A 25606-nucleotide genomic window follows, 5' to 3' on the forward strand; every position below is an offset into this window, starting at 1 on the left:
CTGATTTGGAGATGAGTTTTGGTCGGTCCTTGTTCTGTCTCTCCTAACTCTCCATCTGTCTGCTTTATTTGACGTTCTGCATCTGGTGCTGTCCTGGGTGCCTTCAGAACTTTGCTCTGCCTAGAGGAGGATGACAAAGGGGACACGAGTTCTGGGAGAAGTGTTCTGGATGGGGAGCATCGAGGTGACTTCCCTGAATTATTCATTTTGCGAAGGACTTGGGGAGAATTGATTAGCCCCTTCTTCAGAACAAGGAGTCCGTACAATGAAATTAGAAACAAATGGAGATCAAATAAAGGCAGCACTGCTTTATGTGGCATCCAGTTGCTAGGCAGGGTTCATTCTTGCAGGAAGCCGTTTGTCATGGTGTCTGGGTTTTGAGGAGGGCTGGATACCTTCCTGCCAGCTAACTGCATTTTGTGTGGGAGATGAGGCTAATCAGATCGCATGTGGCAGGCTCTCAGCCAACAGTGTGCAGGCTCAGGGGCTGATGGATGGCATGCCCAGTGTGCTAAGGGTCCCTGCACTGCCTCGGTGGCCCCAGATGTTGTCAGCGTTGCATCCCAAAAAGCCAGCCTGGAAAAAGCACCATTTCAGAGATCATGTGCCATCTCTGAAGAAGGCATTCAAGGCCAGGTTGGATGGGGCCCTGGGCAGCCTGATCTAGTGATTGGCCACTCTGCCCTTGGCAAGAGGATTGGAACTGCATGATCTTTGAGGTCTTCTCCAAACTAAGTCATTATGTGATAAAGGAGCTGAGGGTGAAAGCCTGGACTGTCTGGGAGGTACCGGACACCTCTAGCAATGGGAGCACTTGGCCAAATGAAAGCTGCTCCCCGCGGTGCTGGCAAGGTCCTGCCCTTTCTGGGCTTTCATGTTCCTGGGTTCCATGCATCTGGGCTGGCTCCCTTGGCAGCCTGAGTGCCAGGCTAAGGAGCTTACTACTGCAATAGAGGGCATCTCCTGTGCAGAAGCTGTTGGGCTGAGGAAGGATTTTATATTCTAAGAGCAAATCTTTCGGCATTGTTGTGTTTTTGGGCAAGCTGCCCAACTGTCTGCTGTTAGAAGCGCATCTGAATGGAGATAGAGCATGTGAGGTGAGGGATGTTGCATATGGCAGGGGAATTCATTTGCATTTGTTTACATTTTGTAAACAGAGAAAATACCCCACGTGAGCAGGAAGATGTATGCACAGAGACGTGGAGCCCAGGAGCCCTCTGTTCAATATGACCAAATGTGGGGGACAGGTGTGATCCTGACTTGCTTGTTAGCAGGATGCAATCAGCAGCTGCCAGGGCTGCGTGGGGCTGCAGCTGGGCAGTGCCCCATGCTGGCATCTTGCCTGCTGGCCCTGCTGGCACGGGTCGCTCCAAGCAGCCCCTTGGCATCGAGCAGCTCCTGCGGTCGTGGCTGCGTGTGCCAGAGCTCTGCTGAGATCTGCCTACTGCGGGTCTGGGGCTACTCCTCCCTGCAGCTTCCCCACACATCGGTGTCACCGCACCGTAATGTAAAGCCACTGCACCTTAATGCACTGCTGCCTGCTCGTAGGGCCGCTGCCGGGCTGTGGGAGCGTCCTCCCCTCTCCCTGCACTTCATGTAGTGCCAAGGGCTCTGCCCTCCCGTTTTTACTTCTGCTGGAGGTCTCTTCATTAGTTTTCTCCTATTGGCCCAAGAGACAACTGAATCATAGAACCATATAATGGTTTGAGATGGAAGGGACCTCTAAAGGCCATCTGGTCCCACTCCCTGCACTGAGCAGGGACATCCTCAGCTCCATCAGTGCTCAGAGCCCCATCCAGCCTGACTGTAGCTGTGTGCAAGGATGGGGCACTGCCACCTCTCTGGGCACCCTGTGCCATTCCTCACCTCCCTTGGCATAAAGAACTTCTTCTATCCGGTCTAAATCTCCCCTCTTTTATTTTGAGACCATTTCCCCTCATTCTGCACATAGCCCATGCTATACCAAATATCACTGGTATCTGTGATGCCAAAGGCAACCATGGAGTGCTTCTACCTGCAGCTCATGGCAGCACTCCTGCGCAGTGTGATCACTGTATTCATCCCTCCTGCCATCACCAATGACTCCTCTCTGCTGCGATATCTTACAGCATCATTGCAAAGCATGCACGCCTATAACTGCTCCTAGCTGTGTGTTTTCTATCTGTCCCTGTATACTGCTGCCCACTCTGAGCCCGGAGGTCCCTCCTGTGGTGGAAGTGCAGCCAGACACGTGCTGTGCTCTTGGGATGTTTCTTAATGCGTTTTTTCTGGCTGTCAGGTTCTGTGATCCACATGTGAAACTGCTTTATAGTTTTCTCAGGGATTTCTGAGCAGCATTTTAGACAAAGAAGCCTCTAAGTAGCTTTGGGTTTTTTCTCCCCCTCAACCTTAACAACACCTTTAGTTATTTTTCTGTCCTCCCACCTTTTAAAAGAAGGCTCTTCTCAGAGACCTGAAAATATCCTATACCACTGTGCTGGGGCAGCCCCATCCCTGTAGCTGCAGTTCTGCCACACGAGTCCCAAACCTGCGGAGCTGCAGCACGCTGCCTTGTGTGGGCTTTTATATTCCTCACCTCCCCCGAGACAGTGATTTCTCCCCAGATGCCTGTAATGGAGATGGCACTGAAGAAGAACTTAGGGCCAACAAGGAGCCATGCATTACACAGCAACAAATGGTAAAGGTTAATGTTTCATTTTTGTTGTGTATAAATGACTCAGGACGTTTGTAGCTCACCAGTGGGATTTGATAACTTTATTATCGCGAAATAAGATTTACAAATGAACTGTCTAATTAGCAACCTGGGAAAGCTGCTGCTTGTGCTGTAGTTTCTAAAGTGATGAAGATGCAGTCCTAAAGCTCTGCAGCAATGGAGTGGAGCGTGCTGCCCTTCAGCATGGTGCACTGCATCGGCCATGGGAGGAGCACCTCCCATCCCTGTGCCCCTGGGTAAGGTGCACACATGGGGTCGAGGAAGAATTAGAGCATAAGCTACTATACCTGATTAATTCTCTGGGCTGTTTTTCTGCAGAGATTGAGTATTCCCCTAAGTGTGCATGAGATGTTTGCGTGGACCTTTTCAAGGCTTGCAGAGCTTCGTTTGAAGTGCTGGATGCAAATCCCCCACCACTGCAGTGAGCCTCCTGCTTGCTTTGGATGCGTAGGCGAGCGTTCCGCTTCATCATCATCAAATGGATTCTCCTTACAATCCATATTAATATCGATTGCTGGGGAGCCCACTGCTCCTGCTAAACACTCAGTGGCCACAGAGGTGGCCCACAGTGGCCAGGGCACCATTTACTTAATTGAACAGTAGTGTGTAATGCTTTGCGGACACTACAATCATTTTTCCACTTGGATTGATAATACCATGTGTCTGCTGTTCGTTGGGTCCCTGCTCGAAGGACAGGAGGTGTTAAGTGGGCACGTATATTTAATGCCTTCTTTAATAATTAAACTCTCCGATAAAACCTTAAAAAATATGGCTGTAATAAAAACCTGTTATGGTTTTGAGCTTCCCAGGCATTGGCTTTCTGGTTTCTTGCCACCAGAAATGGGCATTCCACCTGTGCTGGGGCCTCTCACAACCCCACAGTGCCTCTACGTGATTTTCAGCTGTGGTGAAGGACATACAGACGCAGCTGCTGCTCCCTCCTGCAGCCTCAGCTGCCCTGGTTTACCTTCCCCAGGCAGGAGCAGATAGCGCTGTCCCAGAGTGCAAATCTTTGCAGGAGTTGGGAAGGGGTGGAACACCCCAGGATTTGCTTTTCTCTCCTTTCCCGCTCTTCCATCATGTTTGCATCCAGAAGCTCATTAACATGGTGCAGAGAAATGCCATACAAGCGCAGCCCAGCAAAAATCCACCTCTCCGAGCCCAAACCATTCCTGCCACAGCACTGCTGCAACATGAGCTCCGTGGGGCTGCTGGGGGTTGTTGCAGGACAAATCTTTGCTAATACAGTTCTAATTTCTTCCTTCCTGCTTCCCAGATGCTTCTGTCTGTGTGTACTAGTGACAAATGGTGAACAATGTTTTCAAGAAAATGTTTATTTGTTTGGCTCAGAGAAGCAGCTCCTCTAAGGAAGGAGTTGTTGGCAGCTGTTGTGCCTCCCAAACCTTCTGTTTGTTCTTTGCATAATGAAAAATGTGAAAGGGAAAATGCATTTGAAACTGGATGGAGCGGGGCACAATGAGTGGATTGTGAGCTTAATGGGAAACTTCACTTGCTTTCTCTTTGTTCCTTAAGGAAAGTCCCATGTGGGTGCAATGGAAGTCAGCTTCATTTCTGTGCATCTCCATCTGCTGCCTGTGCTCTGGTGCTCAGAACCCTTTTTTCACATGCATCTCCTCTCTGGAGTGGGGATGGAGCAGCAGAAGGAGCACTGAGGTCTTTACCAACCTTTAACTGTTTTGTGCTGAGTGGGGTCAATGCTGCTGATGGGGCTCCCTGGTGCAGGAGGTGCAGTCAGGGAGGTGGCACACGAGGACAAATTTCCTGCACTGCTCCCAGAACTCCAACTTTGTGATCTATGTGCGTGCGAGGAGGGAGGAGTGCGTGTCTTCTGGTCTGGCAAATGGAGGCTGGGGAGCTGCTAAAGAAAAGCAGAGCTGTGGGAGGAATGTTGCCCACCTGTTCCCTTTGGTATAACGTTCTGTTTTTGGACACACACACTCTGCAGCGCAGATGTCTGTGTGCGCCGGCGCTGCCTCTCATACATAGGTGACCTCAGCAAGCTCCAAGTGAGCGCAGGGGCACCCAGCCCCTCTCTGACGTTCGTTCCATGTTTTCCTTCTGCTTACTTTTCTGCTTTTCTGCCTGACAGTCATCGATAAGGAAATCTGTAGCAGAACATTAAATCTTAGCGAATCCTGCTCAGTGTCTGAGGTGCCGCTCCCCACAGATCAGATACAAGCACATTTCATGGCTCTGGGTCTGCACGCTTCAGGTCCCATCGCGCAGCTCTGACGCTGTCCCTCTTCTCTCTGCAGTTTGCTGCTTCGTGGTGCACAAGCGGTGCCATGAGTTCGTCACCTTCTCCTGCCCCGGCGCAGACAAGGGCCCAGCTTCTGATGTAAGTATCTGCCCTGATGTTATCTTGGTGTCAACGCTCTGCCTGGGCCAGCTCCCACACTGTACTGCAGGCAGTTCCCCAGGGCCAACCAGGGGCCCCTCAGGAAGAGCAGGTGTTGTTCTTCCAAGGGTCTGCTTCGTGTCATCCTGCAGGATTAATGAGCCCAGTGTGTGTGCACGTTGGAGGAGCGTTCCCTGCCCCCAGATTCCACCTGAATGGAATACTGCTCTCTGTTATCAGGGGCCTGTAAGAAAGAAAGGGACAGGTTCAGCAGAGGCTGTTGTGATAGGACAAGTTTCAAACTAAATGAGGGGAGATTTAGACTGGGTATAAGGAAGAAGTTCTTTATGCCAAGGAAGGTGAGGAATGGCCCAGGGTGCCCGCAGAGGTGGCGGTACCCCATCCCTGCACACAGCCACTGTCAGGCTGGACGGGGATCTGAACACTGATGGAGCTGTGGGTGTCCCTGCTCAGTGCAGGGAGTGGGACCAGGCAGCCTTTAGAGGTCCTTTCCAACTCAAACTGTTCTGTAGTGTTATGGTTTTTAGAAGGATGCAGCTCCTGGTGCATCCCGATGCTTTCAGCAGACCAGGACTCACTTGAGCTGCTCTGTGTAGCTCTGCCATTGCATTCCTGGTCTGTCTGACAGCTTTTGTGTTTTACTGTGGAAACTGGCTAATCTGGGGAACTGCGAGGAGAAAGAGAGCAAACTGGGGAAACTGTGGTGCACCAGATCTCTCACCTTTATAAATAGAAGCAGTGGGTGCAGGAAGTGCAGTGCGCAGCGGAAGGTGGGGGCTGCACAAGTGCTGTTGGTCACTTTGCCCAGAGCAGGGCTGGTGCTGAGATTTGGTATGTGGGTTTGGGATGTGCTGTCACAAGTGTGGGGAAGGGCAGAGCTCTGGGGCTCTGTGCCAATGGGATGGGCTGCAGGGGCATGGAGCTGCTTTGCTTTTATAGCCAGCCCAGGACCCAGTGGAACATTAAACCTGTGTGTGTAAGCAAGGTGTTCCTCACACCTCTCCTCGAGGTTGGCAGCTCGCAGGGATGCATGGCTGTCATGCACAGTTTGATAAGCCCACTTTTATCTGCACTTCCCACTAGACAATTTGTCAAGATCTTCTGTTATGTTGTTGTTTTTTTTTTTAATTCCCCACCGGCACTCTGCATGTGCCTATCACTTTTCCTGCTGAAGGCTTTCTGCTCTGCAGGGACTGCTGCTAATTGCAGTGTATTGGAAGCTATTGAACCTTACAAATTAGTTAGTGGAGGGGAAAAGGAGATGTAGTACAGATGCCAACCGAAGAGACCCAAACACGTACCCAAATTCTCTATTAGTCCCTTACTGTTCTGTATGGGGCTGGAGCTGCACAGGGGTTGCTGTACTCTGTCTGACCCCAGAGCACCCAAGGGTGTCATCCCCAGCCCAAGGGATAGCCATGTCCCCTGCCTGAGCCTTGCAGTGCTGTGATGGTTTGCAGCATGCAATTTCCCTGCAGCATGCTGCAATTACTCCCATGGGGATAGGAGGGAGTGAGTTCTGCTTCTATTGCTCTGGGTGGTTTCACTGCTGCTCTATGAAATGAGAGCCTGATGGAAAAAAAAGCAAGGAAAACTGGAGAAAGTATGGGGAAGTGTGATAAAAGGGGATTTACGCTCTGCCCTTTGCTCAGCCAGGTGGGCTAGCAAGCTATCCCATGTGCACACCCACACGGGGTTCCTCTGCACAGTGCTACTGCACAGCACACAGAGCTGCAGCCCCCAGGGTGGCTCTGCAGCTCTGCTGCTGCTGAGTGATGTCACACAGTGAGGTGCCTTCAGCCATGTGGCTGAGCTCTATCGTCACACGCTCTCTATTCTCTGTCATCTGGAACTCATAAAGATGGCAGTGAGACCTGCTTGCACCCTGCAGACGTGGCTCAGGTTACAAAAGATATATGTCATAGATATAAACGTATGTACATTTAGGAACATATTCAGATATTTGTGCATAGGGATCTGAAAACTTACAAGGCTGCTGTGCTGCAGAGCCCAGAGGCTCCCACCCTATCCCCTTGCGCTGGGGGGTGTTGGGAGCACAGAGGGTGCAGCTGGTGCTAGAGAAGACCTGCTTGCTTTCTCCTCCCAAGCAAACCTGAAACCCACCAGGCTCTGGGTGCTGCTGTTTGTGCCATTTGCTTTAGTGCTGGGGACTGCAGGTAAAAGCTAGGCAGCACAAGTTGGGGGTTCAGCTGGGCATGGCTCTGCAGCGCTGCTCGTGGGTCGCAGTGCTGCAAACCGTGCCTGTCGCAATGCAAAAACAGCAGGAAGATGCCAGCAAACATGATTGCAGCAGAGCTGGAATGAGGGACCCTGAGATGCTGAAAAGCACTTAACCTTGCTCAAGGAAAATGAGGCTTGGCAGCAGCAGCGTGGGGCAGGCTGTGCTCCAGGTGCCCCTGCTGCGTGGTGTCAGGCACAGGCAGCCTGCCCAGCTGGGTGCTGTGCACATCCTCACCCAGCAGCGAGCAGGAGAGCAGCAGGTGATGGGAAATGCTGTGCCCATTTCTGCACGCTTCTGGTTGTGGGCTCTTGCTATGCTTTCTCCTGAGCAACATTGTCCAAGCCGGAGTGAGAAGAAGGGACAGGGAGCACCCAATGCCCAGTCCTGCTCCCCGTGCACGGCACTTCTCTGCTGCCTTCTGCCGGCCCAGTGGCCCTCCAGTTATCGGTGGGCAGCTTCTGCCTGCCAAGGGGAAGGTTTGAAAGAAATCCAAACTGCCCCTTTGTAAGAGGCACCACTTGGTACAGGGATGTGCACAAAGGCCCTTGATCAAATCATCTCCTGTTTGCTGTTGCCACGTGAGTGCTGCCGCTGTGCTCCTTGGGCAGACAGGTAAATGCTGCCCAGCTGCTGTCAGATTATTAATGCATTATTTCTGAAAATAGAGAGAGGTGTGCAGATGCTCAGGGCTTAAGACAGGCAGCAAAAATGGCCTTTTTGTCATGATTTTTTTTTTTTTTTTTTTTTTTTTTGTCCATTTAGTAGAGCTTTAGTTCGTACCCCTGGATGGCTGTCAGCTAGGATTTAACTGGGGGATATTGTAGGGCAAACACTGTTGGTTCTGCATGGGGAATCAGGCTGCTTACAGCAACCTAATCCTGAAGGAGCTTTGAATGGAGAGACAGCAAACTACTCCAGCAAGTAGCAGTGCCCTGCCTGCAGCAGGACTGGCTGGGGATGGGGCTTCATTGCGAGCTGCTGCAAAGCTCAAGCTGAGCTTTCCTCTGCGTTGTTGCTAACAGCCATGGCATGAATCCAGAGCGACCTGTAGTTATATCAAACACTGATAGGATCTAGGTTGTAACAATTTTAGCTATGCTTTTTTAGTCTGCAGAGCAATCTGGTAACTGTCATTCCTTTGACAAATTCTAATACCCAATTAAGTCTTGCAGAAAGAATGAGTTTAAATTATTGCAGTTGTTTAAGCCTCACAGAGGGTTCTTCATTACAGTGGGCCACGTGGCTGCTGCTGAGCTGGAGAGGGAAGAGGTCCTCTCCCCATGGTGGCACTGGCGGTGACTTCCCTGCCCCAATCTGCTCTGGCTGCAGGGCAGTGTGCTGAGCTGCGAGCACACGAGCAGCAGAGTCAGCCAGGAGCAGTTCTGTTTAATCTGGTGGTGTCTGAAGCTCCCAAGGAATGTGTGTGCTTAACCTTGCAAAGCCAATGGACACAAGTCCTCCATCCAGGAGAGGGAGAGCAGCGCTAATTGCACGATGATAGGGCACATTAAGTGAAGGGATATAATTGCTCCTTACAATGCAGACCGAGGTTGTCAGTATAATTGCTGGGGCTGAGGTTGTGAGGCTGCTTTATGTTGCACTGTACTGAAGTCATGGCCAGGCACTTGTGCTTTTGATGTCTGAAGATGTGATACAGTGGTCTGTTTTGCCCATCAGCACTGCTGTACATCAGGTAGCTGAGGACTAGTGGTGTTTATAACATTTACTTCTCCAATTAGGTCCAACTGTGTGCAGCACCGAGCTTTGGGGCCCAGGATTGCAGCCATGTGCTGGGCTCAGGCTCTCCTGCCCTGCAGCCCTGTAGAAGGCTTTGGTTTTGACATGGTTTTTACATTAATGCTGTTGAAGCCCTTATCAACACCATGGTACTGAAGCATGCTGCTCTTCATTACAAGCTCTGGCGCTCCAGTGCTCTGCTTGCAGCAGGCAGAGCTCGCGTGCCCATTCAAGCTGAAGTTCTTTGAAATATGGCAAGGTCTCCAGGAGCTGAAATCAGGCATGTATAATGTAATGCAGTTGGCAAACCTAATTATAGCTTGAGCTATTAGTAGAATGCATAATTATTTAAATTGTAGACAAAATAATCATTAAAATAACCTTCTTTGCATTATCCTGCTAAAGGTCACCCAATCACAATGCATTAATAAATATCAGAATTGCTCCAGGAATAAAGCAGGCCACTATAGGTTCATTCTGATTTTGCATTTTATTTTTCCAGCTCCTGTAGCTTTGGGAAAGGGTTTCTGTGACACTGCTGTGTGCCTGTGCTCACTGCTGACTGCAAGCAGCTTCGTCTTTGTCTTGGGCTCCTCCGTTCCTGAAAAACTCCACAATTGTTTGTACTGCAGAAAGGGTTGATGCTGTTTGCTTTTAGAGGAGAGAAGCTTTGTGGGAATGTGAGAGCTGTGGGACCCACAGGTGTTCTAGCAGCAGAAGCTGTCTCGATAGCATCAGTGCATGCGCGTCGCCCTGCCCACACCCCATCGCTGGGTGCCACGCTGCAGCTCACCGCAGAGTGCAGGGACTCCCCCAAGTGTGTGTCACCCCCAGCCCTCAGTGCACGGCTGTCAGCAGCACCCTGCCCCTCAGGCAGCCCCGTTCTGCTCCAGTCCCATGCTCTTCCAACCTCTCTGCAGCTCACTGCTTGCTTTTCTCCCGCTAATTAACTTCTCCAGCTCCTGGCGGGTGCCATCTGCCCCTCGTGTGAGGGCACATGCAGCTCCGGCGGGCGCAGACGGCCGGTGACAGCTCCTGCGGGATGAAGATGTATCCGCACTGCTCCCTCCCAGCACCTTCTGCTGCTTCCCTGGCTCTGCGGAGCCGAGCTCACCCGTCTGCCATCCGCACATGGCTCCAGCCCTGCAGTTTGAGCAGCTCTGCTCTGAGCTGCCGAGGAACGCTGCCTCGGGCAGGCTCTACCTGCTGGGTGCCATGGCCGTGCCTGGGGGCTCCCTGCATGACTCTGTCCTGGACAGTGAGGGACTTCTGGGGTCACTCATGAGTGCATGGCACCATCCCAACGCGCCGTGCTGAAGCAGGGCTCTGAGGAGCTGGAAATTAACAGTCAAGGTGCCAGAGTGCCTGGCCCCAAGTCTGTGCCATCTTGTCTGGGTTGGACAGCTCGGCAGGAGAGGTCCCAGCCTCTTGCTGACACCCTGGTGACACTTCTCAGTGCTCCCAAGGGAACATTGCCTGTTCTGTCCTTCAGGGCCTGCTCTGCTCTGGTGGGAGGGAAGGAAGAGCAGATTTTCTTTTCTTGGCAAACTTCGTTGAAACTGTTCTTGCTTGAAGTCTCTCAGCATCTGCATGCGCAGGGATCTCGTCATCTCTGTCTCCATGGTGCAAAAATAGTCTCTCTGTGCAGAGACTTCAGCCCTGCTTGAAAATGATCCCCAGAACACCCAGTTCTGGCATGTTCCGCAGCACGGGGAAGGGGAGGCAGTGCCTCCTGCTCTGTGCACTCAGGGCTCAACTGCACGGCTTTACGCTGCTCCTCCATCGCCCACAGTGCTGTGTGGGGCTCAGTCCCAGCTGCTTCCAGGTCCCTGTGACACCCCCAGGGTGGCAGCTGAAGAGGAGCCCCCGGCACCTGGGGATAAGCCTGGTTTGCTCTGAGCAGGGGCGTGGGAAGCTGCTGGGAATGTGCCCGCAGGTCCCTGCGTGCTGGGTGCTTGTGTTTTCCACCTCTGACTTCTTTGAAACTCCCACTTCCAGAGGGAATTTAAAACTATTTGCATGAGGTGGAAGCTGCCTCACTTTGCAATGAGCTTGTGTCTTATTTTATGAATGACTAAAGCTTTTGGTTGCCTAAACAGGAATGTCTCTTTCCAGAAGGGAACACAGGAACTGCAGCACTTGGGGGCGGTTCCTGCCCGTGCAACACTTCGGGGCTCAGTGGCACACAGCTCCTGCTGGAATCACCCTGGTGCCCACACAAGGCAAAGCCAGGGGCAGCCTGGGGCCCCGGCACCACAGCTCAGCTCTGTGCTGGCTCAGAGCTTTGGGGATACAGAAGGTTTCTGCCTGTGGGCTGTTCCCCATCCATGTGTGGAAGCTTTTGGGTGTGTTGTGCCCGTATCTCTGCGGATCCCTGTTCCACGCTGCGCTGTGGGAGCACCCGGAGCTCTGTGCCAACAGGAGGTTCAGCTGGAGCAGCACGTGGGATGCTTCCAGCTCCCAGTACAATGGGTTTGCTGGAGCATGTAGCTATTCCGTCGCACTTAGCGAGTGGAATTAAATGCAGCTCAATTACCAGTCCATCCTTCTGGTATTGCTCAAGTTATCTGCGACACTGAGAAAGAACAGAGAATCTCAGTGCATCTGAAAGCTTCAGTACCTGGAGTGCTTGGACAATTCATTTAAGGGAGGGTGCTGTATAGCTGTGCCACAGCTCTGTTCTGCCTCCACTCTTTATTTATTTACATACCTTGCAGTGCCCTGCCAAGCTCTGTCCTGGTGCCTGGGCACCTTTCCAGGCTGTCAGCTCAGATGGCAGAGCTGGGAGCCGTGCCTCATCCCAAGCCCCAAGCAATTAACCTGAGATGGAATTAAGCGGGGCAGTGCCTGCCATGGCCTCACCCTGCCTCCGCCCTCAGGAGGGAGATCTCCAAACTTGGTGCCCTCAGGGCAGGGGGGTCTCGCTGACCCCCAGAGCAGTGGGGCTCTCACAGAGATGATCGCTAGGAAGTCCTAATACAGGCAGAAATCAGGGCACTGTGGTGTGTGCACTGCTAACTGATCTTTAGTGCAGCTTTATAATCTTCGTCTTTTATTTCCCTCTTAGGATCCCCGGAGCAAACACAAGTTTAAAATCCACACGTACTCCAGCCCCACCTTCTGCGACCACTGCGGCTCATTGCTGTATGGCCTCATCCACCAGGGGATGAAATGTGACAGTAAGTAGTGGTGCAGTGGGGACAGAACAAGAGGGGGGGGTCAGCACCCCCAGAGGGGGACAACGTGGGTGTGTAGGGTGCAGGGTGCTGGGGGAGCTGAACAGGGAGGAGATGGCGTGAAAGGAGAGGGAGGGAGGGTAGGAGAGAGACTGGTTATTTTCCGAGTCAGTCTTGTACAGTCCTATTTAAAATGACTGTGAACATACAGCGTCTGCTTACGCCGTCTGCGGGGAGCAGCACACCCCGGTGCTTACCATGTGCTGGCATCCTCATAAATATAGAAGCTTACTGTCTGTTATGGGAACAGCATATTCATTATCACCTTTAAAATGTTACCAAGTAGAAAGGGATTGGTTTAAATGATCTGTATATGGGTAAAGCTGTGGGGGTATTTGGTGCCCTTTTTGTATTCCTGGTGAATCCAGCTGAATTCCCAGTGCTGCACTGCGGTGGAGTGGAAGAGAAATAGAATCACAGAATTGTTTGCATTAGAAGGGACCCTAAAAGGCCATCTGATCCCACTGCCCTGCATTGAACAGGGACATCCACAGCTCCATCAGGTGCTCAGAGCCCCATCCACCGTCTGCAGAGCTGGGGCACCTCCACCTCTCTAGGCACCCCGGGTAATGGGAATGATGACTAAAAGCCCTGCAGCCCATGTAGGCATGGGAGGGAGGAGGGGGGGGCACGTCTGTGCAGCACCCACAGCCTCAGGGCTCTGGTTGGGTTTGGGGTCTGTTTGCTATGAACCCACCCCAGAACGGGGGGCCAAGCAAACCTCTCTTCTCTCCCGCAGCCTGCATGATGAACGTGCACAAGCGCTGCGTGATGAACGTCCCCAGCCTGTGTGGGACCGACCACACCGAGCGCCGGGGCAGGATATACATCAGGGCTGACATCGAGAAGGACGTGCTGACTGTCGTGGGTAGGTGTGGCACGGGGGTCAGCCCAGGTGGAGGGTGGGAAGTCCCTCCGATCAGCACCGTGAAAATGCGTTGCTTGGTTCGTGCTGTCCATGAGATACGACCATCTCTTTCCCGTCATCTCTCGGTGCCGTTTGCAGGGCTGCGGGCACAGCGGCCTCCAGCGCCCCGATCCCGGTACGCCGCTCCCGGTGCTCAGCGCGGCGCTCCGCTGCCCTCTGCCGGGCTTTGTGCCCCCCACCCGCAGCTTTGTGACAGGAATAGGGCCGTCCCTTCTCAGAGAGCTTTGGCCACCAATATTTCACAGAGTTAGGGAAGCATTAAGGTTGGAAATGACCTTTAAAGTCACCAAATCCAACCACAACCCATCCCACCATGCCCACTAACCATATCCCTCAGTGCCACATCTCCACCATTCTTCTACACCTCCGGGGACAGTGACCCCAGCACCACCCTGAGGAGCAGTGCCAATGCCTGACCGCTCTTTTGGAGAAGAAATGTTTCCTAATATACAACCCGAACCTCCAGGCACTTCATGTCCAGACACAGGCAGGGCTGACGCAACCCAACGTCACACCTGGGCTGGGGTGGATGGACACTCAGAGCTCACAGCGCCACGAGCACAGAAGCTCCTGTCATGGGGTGCCATTCTCATGATGCTGGAGGCAGGGCAGAAACTCCCTCAGCCTTTTCTGTGCAGCTGGAATTTCTTTTCTTCAGTTCGATTTGAAAGACGGTTTTATTTCTGGCCCATTATGGAGGTGTTGGTGAAAACATGTCATCTGTTGGCTTTTCCAGAAAGGCAGGGAAATGTACTGTGCTCCCCAGCTCTACTGCATGGCTAATGAAGGAGTGGGAGCACTTTGAGAGAGGAGAGACTCTGTGCACTCCCTGCTAAGCTCCCTCCTCCCTGCCCAGGCAGGTGAAGCCTTGGGCTTCTCGGTCCTAAATCTGAAGGGGAGGTGGAAATGCCTGCTCAGACCCAAGCAAATACACCCCTGGTCTTTGGGAGCTGCAGGGAGCCCTGCTGGTGCCTGCGTTGAGTCACTTCCAGGAAGTCAGCAGAGATTTCCATTGCCTCAGTGAATGCTTGCTTAAAGAAGACTCAACCTTCAGATAATGGCTGGGTTTGTGCTGGGTTTTTGGCAGGGAGAAGGCAGATCCTGCAAAAGTGGGAGTGTGCTGAGCATGGTGCCTCTGGGGGCATACGAGTGTTGCTGGAGGCAGTCTCCCCAAACCCAGTGCTTTCCTCAGTGATAAATCTAAAGCCCCCCCTGCTGCCAACCTCAGAGATTCACCACATTTCCCAATCCTGCATGTTCTCCCTGCTGCCAGCTCCGTCAGCTCAATGCAGAACACTAAAGGTCCTGCAGCCGAAATGCAACCAGAGAGAGGCAGCAATGCTGCCCATCATGGCAATGGGCATCAGGGTTATAAAATCATAGAATCATTTGAGTTGGAAGGGACCTCTGAATGCTGCGTGGTGCCACTCTCTGCGCTGAGCGGGGACACATCAGTTCTCAGAGCTCCATCCAGCCTGACCGTGGGTATCTGCAGGGATGGGGCACGACTCTGGGCACCCTGTGGGCCTTGCTGCCCTTACCATAAACAACCTTTTCCTCATATATAGCCTGAATCTCCCCTCTTTTAGTTTGAAACCATTTCCCCTTGTTCCATCACAACAGATCCTGCTATGGATCCTTCTTTCTTACAGCCTCCCTTTAGGTACTGAAAGACCTCTCACGTCCCTCAGAAAGGATGCTGTGCCATGCAGGCATCAGCTATTTTCCAGGAGCTGTGGCTGATGTCTGTGCACCTTTGGTCCCTGGCTGCAGGGCACGATGCAGGTCCCGCTGCTGGGGTCAGATCCCTGTCCTGGCAGCTGTGCAGAGCCCACGTCCAGATGCAGTGCCCCTGTGGCACAGAGCATTGCAAATGGAGTAGGAAACGAAGGTCCCTGGTGCGTGCATCTGGGCAGCAGCGAGTGCCTGCAGGTGGCAGCATGGGCACGTGCTGGAGCTGAGGAGCGCCGTGCTTCTGGTTTTGCATCAATTTAAATTTACTGGGCTTTGAGGAAATATTTTGGTAGCGTGCTTTTATTTTCTCCCTGCTTTCTCAGCTGCTTTTTCTTTGTAACGATATGTTTTCCCTCCAGCTGGGAGAACAAAGTTTTTTGGTTAAAGAGCACGTGTTGTTTAACCTGAAGGACTTTGGTCAGCAGGTGCTTTGCATCTGCTCTGGGTGCACGAGGTGCTCAGAGTCTGCACCTCACCAAGCGAGAAGCACTGAGGAAGGCAGCATGCTGGAGCATCCTGGCCGTGCACCATGCAGCTCACTGCTGTAAGGTGCAGGTAGTGACAAACCTCAGCACAGCGTGGGAAAGGAGTGGGCACTCTGCAGCAATTCAGGGCCCAGGTTCAGATATTGCTGTGATTGCCTGGAGCCAAGCTCTTGCTTTGCTGCCTGGCAGCACTCAGCATGGCATGCTCTCGTTCCCAGCGCGTTTTCTGGGCCCTGGGACCGTTAAATGGTGACATGAGAAAAATCCCAATTTCAGGCTGCAGAGCTGCCCCTCCTCATTAAAGTCTCAGTTTTAATTGCTTGTTTGTGTTCCCAGAGCAGCTCCCTTACAGCTGCTTACTTTGGATGTCAGTGAGTAATGGGCGCACCCAGGAGGGATCAAAGCACTGTGAGTGCCATTGTCTGCTGTGCAGGGCTGTTGCTGAAGTGCAGGAGTCTATTGATGCTTCTGGAGTTTAGAAGTGCCTGGCTTTGGCTAACACATGAGTGCCCAACCTTTTGGCTTTCCTGGGTCACACTGAGTGAAGGGCAATTGTCTTGGACCACGTGTAAGAAACATAGGTCACTCTGAAAGTAATGCCTCCTATTTGTTTTCATGGAAATCACAACAGGTACAAAGAGCACAAAATCACTATTGGATAGAGTAATTTCTCAGCCCCAAAACTATTTTGCAACGTAGTCGACACCATTAGCTGTGCATTTTTGCCAAGATCAACAAGAGCTGCATGCCAGCAGTGTCACCATTGCTGAAACATACCACCAGCACCTCTGTGCCACAGCCACTGTTTGGTCTCCATCAGTGGTCACCGAGTGTCCATGTATATCATTGGGCACCAGTTTTTCTGCATGGAGAAATTCAGTTTCATCACGTTGCTTCATCTGCACCTCCACATTGGATGTCGTTGTGTCGGAGTGCGCCTCTGCTGCTGTCTGTCACACGGCAACAACATGTAATGGGATGTTGGTGGGAAGGTTCAACCTCTGCTGCCATCCCACTGACAGCTGCCTCTGCTGTCATGGGCCGACGTAATAAAATAGGAGGCATTACTTTTGGAGCAGACCATGCATGTAATATAGTTAATGCATATAAGCAACAAAACTTTATTAAAACGAAAAATAAAAGAGAGCAACAAAACCATGAAACTGGTGGGATGTTTGAGCTGGTTCAATGGAAGTAGCTGCAGTTCCCAGTGAGTTCCCAAGGGGTTGGGCAGAACACAGCCTGTGTTCTCTTCTGGGCTTTCATAAGTATCTTACTGGTGGGAAAAGACTGCTGGATAAAGTGGGAAATTGTAGCAAATTAAAACATCATCAAGACCGTGCACATTTTTGCTTCCATAATGGAAGCACTTTCCAATGCAGATTGAAACCGTAGTATGAAGAGGCTGGATATTTGATTCTGGGAAGCAGAGGAGCAGAGAACGTGCAGCCATCACTGGCTGTGCTGAGCCCAGGAACCCAGCTTGGGCTTCTTGAACTCTCTAGTTTTCTTTCACCGAATTGTTGATTTCTGCTTGAAAAATCAGAAAGTGACAACTTAAGGTCAAGCAGAAGCATTTTGATTTTTTTTAATGGAAAGACATTATTATTCCCATTAACAGAATGTCTAGGTCTGCATGCTGAGATCATAACGCGGGCTAATCAAATCTCATGCTTCAAGGAATCAACTGATTGACTCCAAGGGTCAGGAGGTACCTTTGTGTGCTGTGAGGAACTGAGCAATGGCCTGATACATTCTTTGAGAGTGCCGTGGTGCCACAGCTGCCTGGACAGCAGCAGGTGGGCTGTTCCCAGAGCCTTGATGTGGCACAGGGCCATGTCCCCATGCTGGGATGTGTGGCCATGAACTGGTCCTGCTCGTGCTTCTGGTGCCCAGACCCAGGAGGTGATGAGCTGCATGCATCATGCAGTGGCTTGGCGGGATCCCATGTGGGACAACGACACTCTCTTAGCTTTCGTGTGTTTTTACCATTTGAATATTGAAAATAATCCTTTTTTTTCTCCCCAGTAAGAGATGCTAAAAACCTAGTTCCTATGGATCCCAATGGCTTGTCAGACCCCTACGTGAAGCTTAAACTAATCCCCGACCCCAAAAATGAAAGCAAACAGAAGACCAAAACCATAAAGTGCTCCCTGAACCCTGAGTGGAACGAGACGTTCAGATTGTGAGTACAATATGCTTGAATTTTTTGTAAACTAATTTTTCTTGTCCCCTAAGAATTAACGTGATTGCATTTGCTCTGATTTAATCATTTGGAGATATTAAGCTGATTTGGCTGAGAAATGATTCCTTTCACCCCATACCTGTGGCTGGGAGGCGCTCCATGCTGTTCCCAACTGCTTTCCAGAGGTGGAGGGGTGCAGCTGTGCTGTCCCCAGTGACACATCCCTTCTCTTCGCTCTGCTGCAGCCAGCTGAAGGAAGCAGACAAGGACAGGCGGTTGTCAGTGGAGATCTGGGACTGGGACCTGACCAGCAGGAACGACTTCATGGGCTCCTTGTCCTTCGGCATCTCTGAGCTGCAGAAGTCTGGAGTTGATGGATGGTGAGAGTGGGGGTGTTTCAGAGCTCTGGGCACAGTGACTTCCCAATGGGAACGTGACTCCTGCAGGGACAGCAGTGTCCACAGCCCTTCTGTGTGGTTCCTGCAGCTCCCTGTGGGCAGTGGGACCATGAGGATGGGCTCTCTGTAAACCAGGATCACTGCATGTTGCTGGTACTGCTGTCCTCGTTACTGTACCAGACAGGAATACTGGGCATGCACAATCACACAGAATGGGTCTGCTCCTTTCCATTCTATCTCCTCCAGCAGGATGCATGCCCTCTCATTCACTTTCCTTTTTTTTTCTTTTTCCCCCAGTCACTGATGCCTGAGAGCTATGCTACACTCTACACTTAGCATGTGAAATACAGTAATTGTAAACAGACATTGCATGTAGATTTTGCAAACCCAAATGGTGTGGCGTTAATTTACTTGGCATGAGGCTGGGACATCCTCCTGGCTCAGCAGGAGCAGCAGCCCCAGGCTGCATTCTGCCCTACAGACCTGGATGGAGATAGAAATTCTGTTGGAGAAAAATAAACGCCCCTCCCCCCCTTAATGCACCATCACCTGTGGGGCTGCATGTGTTTCAGCTGAGGCCAGTACATCACTGCTCCCCATGCAGCACAGCGATGGCTTTCCCAGCCTTTTAGAAACCATGTAAGCGGAGATCTAAGTGATTTTCCTTGTCACAGTATTTGGCAAGAATAAACTCTGAAAGGAGCTCTGATGTATATTTCATATCTAAACAACTGCAGTTAATGGAGAAAACGAGCTCAAAGAAAGAGTCTGTCCCTGCATTATGCAAATGGCGCTTTGTTCATGCGCTGCAGCCTCTGTAGATAACACCCGGCCGATAACTGCTCCATTCTGCTGCTGGAGAAGAGGGCTGACAGAGCCAAAGCTTCGCCCGCGGCTGTGTGAAATGCCTCAGATCTGAGCGGCACCTCCATGATTTCTGATAATTGCTGGTTAAAGTCTTTCTTTTCCTGTGAGAGCTCTGGCTGCGTGCTGAGGGCTGCCAGTGCCAGCCTGTCCCCTGCAGGATGCTCCCTGTCTCATGGGATGGGCCCTGTTCCCTATGGAATTCAGCCTGTCTCCACAGAGCAGGGCTCTGCCCTAGCCAGGAGGACGAGATCCCCCACCCTGCCTCATTTGGAGGTTTAGGATAGGTTGGCATATTGGAGGTGGCATCAGAGCTCTCTTCTGCAGGGCAGGGGGGTGCTGGCCAGCCTCCAGCCCCACCATGGACCCCAAAACCAGTCCTGCTCGGGTATGTGTCTGGAAGCTCTGTAGATAGGGGGTCAGGGAGTGCGAGGTTTGGGATCCTTCCCACCTTCTCTTGGGGAAAGGTTTCTTGGACAAGGAGGGTAGGCACCCTCCCACCCCCTGCCCTGACCCCCCGGCTGTCTTCTTCCAGGTTCAAGCTGCTGAGCCAGGAGGAGGGGGAGTACTTCAATGTCCCGGTGCCTCCTGAGGGTGAAGAAGGAAACGAGGAACTGAGGCAGAAATTTGAGGTGAATTGAGTTGGGAACTCAGCATGGTCTGTGGGGCAGGGCAAGATCCAGAGAATCCCTCCTGTTTGCACTGGGGCAAATTCTGAGCAGTGGGGCTGCAGCTCATAGATCATAGTGTGTGGCTGTGCTGGGGTCAGCGAGGCTTAGGTAACAGTGGTCAGGGAGTCAGCAATGTGCTGTAGGCTGGCCATGCACTCCCGGCATTCAAGAGCCCTAATTTTATTTCCTTCCACCCCCCTGCCATGCCCATGGCTGGTTTGGATCTCCACAGAGGGCTGACACGCTGTGTACCGTGGTCACCTCTCAATTCAGGTCTGCAGGCATGGTGAAATCCAGTGCGTTTCTGTGTGTATGCATGAAGTAGAGGTGGAACCTGGTTGGTGCAGCAAGCTCTTCGCAGAGTGCTCCTTGCACTGCTGGGCTGCAGGGAGGGGCTGCAGTGAATGCACTGCAGGGTCCACAGAGCACAAATTAAAGCACAAGGATTTAGATAGAGCAGGGGCTGGGAGGAATGGTTCATTCCCATAGTCTTCTCCTGGGATTGACAGGATGGTTTTAATTGCCACACACCGAGTGAGCTGTCCTCTTCCTGGAGCGTTTTATTCCGATTGGGAGATGCAGTGACCTCCTGTGCATGTCTGCAGCTCAGCGGGTGGTGGCAGCAGTCAGGGGATGAGCAGGGAAAGGGAACAGTCGGTGGTGGAGGAGGAGATGAGAGGAGAGTAGTGCTTTGGTGCTTATGTCAATCTGAAAATACCACAGAGAATATTGCACAGTGCAGTGCTTTGTGTAACATTTGCTTTGTGCACTGCTAAATCTGTGCTTGTTCCCGTGTCTCTACCTGCAATCCCATGGCTTTTAAGAAAACATTTCTTCTGGTTGCAAGAAAGACAGCACAGCAACCATCACCCTTTCACTTGCATTGTTTCAGACAGTGGATCTTGGCCATTTTTCAATAGGGCTCATACCTTCCCAGTACTCTGGGAATGCACACAGGAGACCAACCTGGAATGAGCTGCACACCAAATGAAATGCTCGTCATTCCGGTGCCAGCATGAGCTCCATACCTGCAGCATTGGACTGCAGATTTGGTTCCTTTTCCTCAGTGCTTCTCCTTTCTTCAATTTCACATATGTCTCATTTATATATAACTTGCCTGAATATCAAAGAAAATAAGGCAGTTCTAATGTAACAGTTGACATACAGCCGTATGCTGTGGTTGTCAGCTCTGTGAAGAATCCTTGCACTCCATGGTGCTCCAGCGGTGTTAGGACGGTGTGCTGGGAGCTGTAGATGCTGGGTTGGCTGCAGGTCGGGGAATGCAGCATCCAGAGGTGACCTCACGTGGCCATACTGTGTCTGCATCCCCTTCTGCATCTTCCCCTGGTGGCTTCGCATTGCAAAGCCCCAGAAAGGCAGCAGTGCCCGGTGCTGGCAGCGCTGCTCCCGCTCTGCCTGCGTCGTGCTGCCCAAAGCCCAGCAGGATGCCTGCAGCACTCACTGCCGGTTCTGCTCGGCCCTTATCAGCTGCTTGCCGGGACAGCTTGATAGATGCGAACGTCAGCTGCTATTGCATAAATTCCGATGTAGTAAATTAACTATGACAAATGGAGCTGGATAACGAAGGTCAAGCGCTTTTTTTTTTTTTTTTTTTTTTGTGCGCAGTGCCTGACATGCTTCAGCTGTAAGCCTTAGAGGTCTCCAAATTGTGTCAGCGTTAGATGTGCATTAAAAACCGGTTTTGAGGGGTTTTTTACTCATTTAGAGACAGGCATTAAAGATGGTCATAGGCAAAAGCAAGGCACCTCACTTCAGGGCAGGGATATGTTCTTTCTGAGTGGGCTCTTGCCTGGAAGACCTTTCCCTCCTGGCCCTGCTCCATTCTTATCCTGATTTTCAGGTGGATCCTCATCTCCTGTCAGGCACTGTGTGACTGCTGGAGGGGCAGTCCGGGGTGGCTTAAGCACTGCGGGGTGATGAGATGGACACCACTCCCTGCCCCTCCTGCTGCCTTTCTGTCCCACTGCTGCAGGGCTGGGGCTGCACACGGGGCAGTGTGCTCCTAGGTGTGATTTAATGGGAACATAATGATTGCCCTTGAATCTCGTTAAAGCTCGTCTTCGCAAAGGTTAATTTAGTGTCAAATTTGATCTGACAAGATTGTTTTTTAACCGTGATGGAGTGTTTAGGAAAGGCTTCGCAGAACATGACTGTTTGCCTGCTGATAAGTATACGTTTCTTTTAGAGATCACTCTGGAATATAATAGAGTAAGGATTGCTGAAGGCAAAGTTACATGGCTGTGTTGGCTGCCATGGTGGCCGGGCTGCTCCTGCTCGGCTCTGTGCCTGCATTCAGCTCCAGCTGCATCCCACAAGCAGCTCAGAGCTGGGGCACAGGTGGAGCCTCCTCCTTCAGCAGTGGGGTGAAGTGAGAGCATCCCAGGCTCTGTGTTCTTCTGACCAGAATCGTGAATTGCTGTGAGCTGGGGGAGATGTGAGAGGTCCCTGCTGCTGGGACAGGGGTGCTGCTGGCACACTGCGGAAGCCTGAAGGTTGTAAGTGGGGAAAGTTTTGCATTCTCAGAGCAGTGCCTGCATTTCCTTTTCTGTGTCCAAACTTTTTTTTTCCCTATCTGAAAGCTGTGTGTACTGCTCCACTTGCAGTGCTCACAGGTCTCAGTCTGTTGAATGCTTTCAGCCTCTTCCCTGGGGCACTTGTTAGGAGCTGTGTTAGCAATTATGATATTTGCAAATCCTTGAAGCCATTCCTTTAGTTTTCAGCGCAGGGCTTTTTCAGATGTTTGTAGGTGCTGCAGGTGACCTTGAATGGGGGATTTTACAGCGAGGAGAACCTTGCAATAACCAATTAGCAGCAGCGGAGCTTGGGAGCTGGCTGGTGAGGCTGCTATCTGGAGGAGCTGCGAGCAGCAGCCAAATTGAACTGCTGGAATCGGGTTAATGGAATTTCATGCTAGACTGAGCTCAATGCAAGCCCTACACTGTGGCATATTTCTAAAAATTAAAACCGAAGAAATTGTGAGATAGCTTTTACAAATGGTAGTTCAGCAAATGAGATAGCCCCCGGACCAATGAGGAGGTGCCAAGCAACTGATGAGATTTTGTGGTTAAAAAATATGGGGGTTTGTGAGGGCTCCTTAATAAGCAATTGTGATTGAACTGGCTCGTGTGATTGCTGGGGGATGCAGAAGTGCTTTCTATTCTGTCCTTTCAAAATGAATTTGTTGCTTCCTGTGTTCAGCCTGAGCTGGCACAGGAGGGCAGTTCTCTCTGATATCAGATAGCAACCGTGTTGGAGCTCAATAAAAATTCCTGCATTTTACATTCAAATATTTGTATTCATCTGTTCTTCGCTCATGAGGTGCAAACGGTGGTCAGCTCTGTGAGGACAAAGCCCAGTGAAGCCCCAGTGTTACACTTCGGGTGGCCCTGAGCACTATGGGGCAGAATTTGGGGCAGCAGTGGGGGCTCAGAACGTGGAGTGCTCCGCATCAATGATGTGTGGTTTGGGTCTGAGAGCATCCATGGGGATCTGAGGACAGCTTGAAGATCTGAGGGCATCTTTGGGGGTCTGAGGGCAGTTCAGTGTTTTTGTGATAACCCCTCCATGCCCTTTCCAGTAATTTTTGTCTCTGTCTTTACAGAGGGCCAAGATTGGCACGGGCTCCAAGGCTGCGGATGAGAAGATGACAAACGCCATTTCTAAGTTCGATAACAATGGGAGCAGAGATCGGATGAAGCTCTCAGATTTCAATTTCTTGATGGTTCTGGGGAAAGGAAGCTTTGGGAAGGTGCGGTAGGATCTGTGCATTTGCACACTTTGCACTTAAAGGTTTTGCAGCGCTGTGGTGTGTGGCTGCAGGCAGGGCAGGAGCTCCGTGGGCTGCACTGAGCCGAGGTCAGCTCTGAAACTGCCAGATTTGGCCACCACAAATGAGACACTGTGCTCGGGAAGCAGTTTGTCCTCTGCCTTTGAAACTCTTTTATTTGGCCTTTTTTCCCCTTTAATAATTACAACTATACACGAACATTTTAATTAATTTTCCAGACTGGCTATGAGCGGTAACAGAATTTCATTCTTCCAGTAATTATGTGACTTGGAGCCTTCATTTTTCTTGGGATCTCGCCAACGTTGCCACGATTTCCATGAGAAATCCCAGCCTCGGGTTGCTGCTGTGAGTTCCGTGTGGGCTGGGCAGCCCTGTGCTGCCACGTGCTCCAGGGCCGCGGCACTGCGGTGACAGCCGGGCTGACATGCTCTGATTAGCAAAGTATTTTAATTGCAGGGAACATGGCATGTAAACCTCCTGAGTGGAGGCAGGTGGAAGTACAGGGGGAGCAATGCCAACTCACCTGCACAGAGCAAAGCACCGTGGCACCGCATCCCTCCCCATTCTCCCCTCCTGGTGTGTGCAGCACCCCTGGAGATGAGCAGTGGCACTGCTGGGGCATAGGTGCTGCTGCTCTGCTCTGTGCTTTGCGTGCTCTCTGCAGGTGGGTGAGCAGCAAGCGCCGTGCGTGCACCTGTACTGCTCCCAGCTTAGCAGTGCAGCTCAGCCGCTTGCAGGCACAGCACAGGATGCAGCAGCAGCTTTCTGCCCAGGGCTGGTATGTAGTTGCAGAGTGCTCTGTCCTCACAGAGCCAAAATGCTGGCTCTGAGCAACAGCCTTTGCTTTTCTCTCCCGCCCTCCCAGCAAATAATCTTTTAAAGTCTACTGCTTGGCATCTGGAAGCTGTCGTTGTTTTTATTCCCTCTTCTTCCTTCTTTTAATTTGAGAAACATTAACAAACCCTTCAGCCAGCATCACAGCTTATATAAGGGAATGTGTGACAGAAACTGTTCCCTGGAACAGAATGTTATAAATATGCTAATTAGCGCTTATTAAAACCGAATGTTGGGAGATGCAGCCTCAGTCTCACGTGTGCCTGCACTCTGCTGGAGCTGTGCATTGCACTCAGGGCCATCCAAGCACCGCTGGTCCCACAGCCCTGATGCTTCCCCAGAGCCAGCAGAAGGAGCAGGAGCAGCAGCAGCAGCTCACTGCCCCCGGGCACCACTGCCAGCCCTCAGCACAGCCCTGCTGAAAGGGATGAGGGGAAATAGTTTCAGACTAAAAGAGGGGACGTTTAGATTGGACAGAAAAAATAAGTTGTTGATGCTAAGGGCGGTGAGGAATGGCACAGGGTGCCCAGAGAGGTGACGGTGCCCCATCCCTGCACACAGCCACGGTCAGGCTGGATGGGGCTCTGTGCATTGATGGAGCTGTGGGTGTCCCTGCCCAGTGCAGGGAGTGGGACCAGATGGCCTTTAAAAGTCCCTTTCAACTCAAACCACTCTGTGATGCTATGATTCAATGATTCTGTGGCTGCTACGTCCTACTTTCAACACTGCTCTGCCATGACCATGCAGGGTGAGCAGTAGCCACACACTGGCCTCCCTTCCTCTGCACTCAGCATCAGAACATCTCCAATTATTACACTGGAGCATTCCCAAACAAATGCTACGTATTACAGGAATGAATCAAATGCAATATTAGCTGTTTGTGCAGGAGTGCTGTGGGATGAAGGCTTAGCTCAGGTCTTGTTGCACTCTGGAAGATGGGACCGACCCCTGGGCACGTGGCTCCCATGGGTGTCCCTGTTCCCAGGGCTGCGAGTGGTGCCAGCTCTGCCCCCGGCTTGGCATGGGGATGGGAGCTGTTCCCGGCTGAGGAACATGGCGCTTGGCACAGCCTACCCTGGGTTTGCTTTGCTGTAATATAAATAGAGAGGAGTTTTGTGGCTTGCTCATATTTTTGCAGCTAATCAATCTGTCGTGCTATCAAGCTGTCAGTTGTTTCTGGGGATTTTAGGGTGTTTTTTTCTGATAATTTTGCTTTTACAGTTATGGTTTCGAGTGTGATGGGAGACAATTTTCCTGTCCCATGAACATCTTCCATCTGTGAGATGCTTTCCCCAGTGTGGAACGTGGCTGAGGGCCAGCAGCTGGCACGTGTGGGCACAGCAGGGGCCGGGATTTGGCTCTGTCTCACAATGGTGCTCCAGCTCGTGGGC

General features: G+C 51.6%; 1 protein-coding gene across 1 annotated transcript in view; it reads left to right on the forward strand.

Moving 5' to 3' along the window:
* The window catches only part of PRKCB (protein kinase C beta), a 77732-nt gene that overhangs the window by 26779 nt on the left and 25347 nt on the right, over positions 1-25606 (forward strand). Inside the window, exons 3-9 of the mRNA XM_031555781.1 lie at positions 4990-5072; positions 12140-12251; positions 13048-13176; positions 17484-17640; positions 17886-18020; positions 19438-19534; positions 23196-23342. Of these exons, the coding sequence (XP_031411641.1) occupies positions 4990-5072; positions 12140-12251; positions 13048-13176; positions 17484-17640; positions 17886-18020; positions 19438-19534; positions 23196-23342 (860 nt within the window). The remainder of the gene's footprint in view (positions 1-4989; positions 5073-12139; positions 12252-13047; positions 13177-17483; positions 17641-17885; positions 18021-19437; positions 19535-23195; positions 23343-25606) is intronic.

Source organism: Meleagris gallopavo, chromosome 16, assembly GCF_000146605.3.
Source record: "Meleagris gallopavo isolate NT-WF06-2002-E0010 breed Aviagen turkey brand Nicholas breeding stock chromosome 16, Turkey_5.1, whole genome shotgun sequence".
Classification (NCBI taxonomy): domain Eukaryota; kingdom Metazoa; phylum Chordata; class Aves; order Galliformes; family Phasianidae; genus Meleagris; species Meleagris gallopavo.